This window comes from Micropterus dolomieu, linkage group LG13, assembly GCF_021292245.1.
Source record: "Micropterus dolomieu isolate WLL.071019.BEF.003 ecotype Adirondacks linkage group LG13, ASM2129224v1, whole genome shotgun sequence".
Lineage (NCBI taxonomy): Eukaryota > Metazoa > Chordata > Actinopteri > Centrarchiformes > Centrarchidae > Micropterus > Micropterus dolomieu.
Genome location: NC_060162.1, coordinates 15,708,117 through 15,710,386, shown reverse-complemented (window position 1 = coordinate 15,710,386; position 2,270 = coordinate 15,708,117). Strand labels below are relative to the sequence as shown.

General features: G+C 43.1%; 1 protein-coding gene across 1 annotated transcript in view; it reads right to left on the bottom strand.

Annotated features, from left to right (window-relative positions):
• Window positions 1-998: 998 nt before the first annotated feature.
• The window catches only part of mat2aa (methionine adenosyltransferase II, alpha a), a 9,052-nt gene continuing 7,780 nt past the window's right edge, over window positions 999-2,270 (bottom strand). The window contains exon 6 of the mRNA XM_046066031.1: window positions 999-1,316. Coding sequence (XP_045921987.1) covers window positions 1,014-1,316 — 303 coding nt within the window. The 3' untranslated portion in view covers window positions 999-1,013. The remainder of the gene's footprint in view (window positions 1,317-2,270) is intronic.

The window sequence follows — 2,270 nt, the reverse complement described above, 5'->3', positions numbered from 1 at the left end:
GCGACACCCGACATGTCTTCACGATGAAAATTACAGGAACGGTCTGCAAAGTGAAACACGTGTGACCACAAACAATGCAGCTCAAGGTAACTCACCTGAAACAGCAACAGCCATGTCACTTAATGTTGCTGACTGAACAGTCAGTGAGCACCTCAATGATAGTTCCAGTGTGGCTGTCAACTACCACTAACCCACTCAAGGAAAAACTGGTCTATGCGTTATTAGACACACAGAGCGACACTGTATTCATTGATCAGGATGTCACACATGAGCTGCAGGCAGATGTTTGTCCAGTAAGGCTGAAACTAACCACTATGATGGGTAGAAATGCAGTTGTAAGTAGTGGAAAGGTGTCTGATCTCTTAGTGAGAGGTTATAACTCAGCCACAGTCATAATGCTCCCCACTGCATACACCAAGGATTACATACCTGCTAACAGAGAACACATACCTACATGTGAAACAGCCAAACAGTGGAGTCACTTGTTACCGATCGTAGACGAGGTCCCTCCACTCCTCAATTGTGAAGTCTCCTCATAGGTTATACTTGTCCTAGAGCTCTCGCAGTAATCTCTTGGGCAAAGAAAATGAGCCCTATGCCATTCACACTGATTTGGGATGGAGCATAGTTGGCAACTCGACACCATGCATCGAAACAGATTTGGCGAGAAGTCTCTGTCACCGAACCACTGTTAAAGAAATCCCTCCCTCCACTCCAGCAGATGCAATACGTGCTTTAGAGAGAGATTTCAAAGAGAATGACGGGAATGAAAAGACTGTGTCGCAAGAGGACTTAGTTACGTGATGTAAGGTAAAGTAGCAGGAGAATTGAGTGAGTATCGCTGTTGGAGGCTGGTATGCGGGCTCTGGGACCGTCTCGCCCTCTCTGCTTGTTAGCTGTGCAACATTGCGATGTCGTAGTTTATGGTATTTGTTATGGAATTGGATTTCTCCAGAATTGCTTACTCCACCTTTAAGAACAGCTACTTATTGTTGTGGGAATGTAAGTTAGCTTCAAGATCTCAAGACGCAATCTAAATTCCTTAAATGTTTGTAAAACTTTATTCTCTTGATGCGACTGTGACGTTCTTGTCTCACCTGCGGTCCTCCAATAACAAAGCGGCCACTGGGCTGCAGGTGGTATATGGTTTCATCGTCGAGGTACCCATCAGGAATCACCGCTTTGACCACCTGCTCTTTCAGACAATGGCACATCTCGTCCAAACTTACACCCTCATCATGTTGCACAGAGACCACAACGGTGTGGACACGCAATGGCACCATGGCGCCTCGATCCTGCTTGTACTGAACAGTCACCTGAGAAAAAAAAGAGAACAAATATTTAAAAAGAGAAATAAAACAGGATGGTAAAGTTTGACTCCCTGGAGGTAAAACAAATCTAAAGGAGACGATTTCACAAGGGCATGTAAGACAGCTTGTAGAAACAAAGTCGGTTTTCCTAAAATGATTCTAAAATGCCTCCAAGCCTAAAGCTGTATCATATTTTATCAGACGACGTCAATGCCTTACTAATGTTAACTTCAATAACTTATTTAGTCTCTCTCTCTCTCTCGTTCAAGGGAAGGAGCACCTCCCAAATTTTTTATATATATATATATATATATATATATATATATATATATATATATATACACACACACACACACACACACACATATATACACACACACAGTGAGGAAAATAAGTATTTGAACACCCTGCTATTTTGAGGGGTCTGAAATTGTCATCGTAGGTGCATGTCCACTGTGAGAGACAAAAAAAAAAATCCAGAAATCACAATGTATGATTTTTTAACTATTTATTTGTATGATACAGATGCAAATAAGTATTTGAACACCTGAGAAAATCAATGTTAATATTTGGTACAGTAGCCTTTGTTTGCAATTACAGAGGTCAAACGTTTCCTGTAGTTTTTCACCAGGTTTGCACACACTGCAGGAGGGATTTTGGCCCACTCCTCCACACAGATCTTCTCTAGATCAGTCAGGTTTCTGGGCTGTCGCTGAGAAACACGGAGTTTGAGCTCCCTCCAAAGATTCTCCATTGGGTTTAGGTCTGGAGACTAGCTAGGCCACGCCAGAACCTTGATATGCTTCTTACAGAGCCACTCCTTGGTTATCCTGGCTGTGTGCTTCGGGTCATTGTCATGTTGGAAGACCCGGCCTCGACCCATCTTCAATGCTCTAACTGAGGGAAGGAGGTTGTTCCCCAAAATCTCGCAATACATGGCCCCGGTCATCCTCTCCTTAA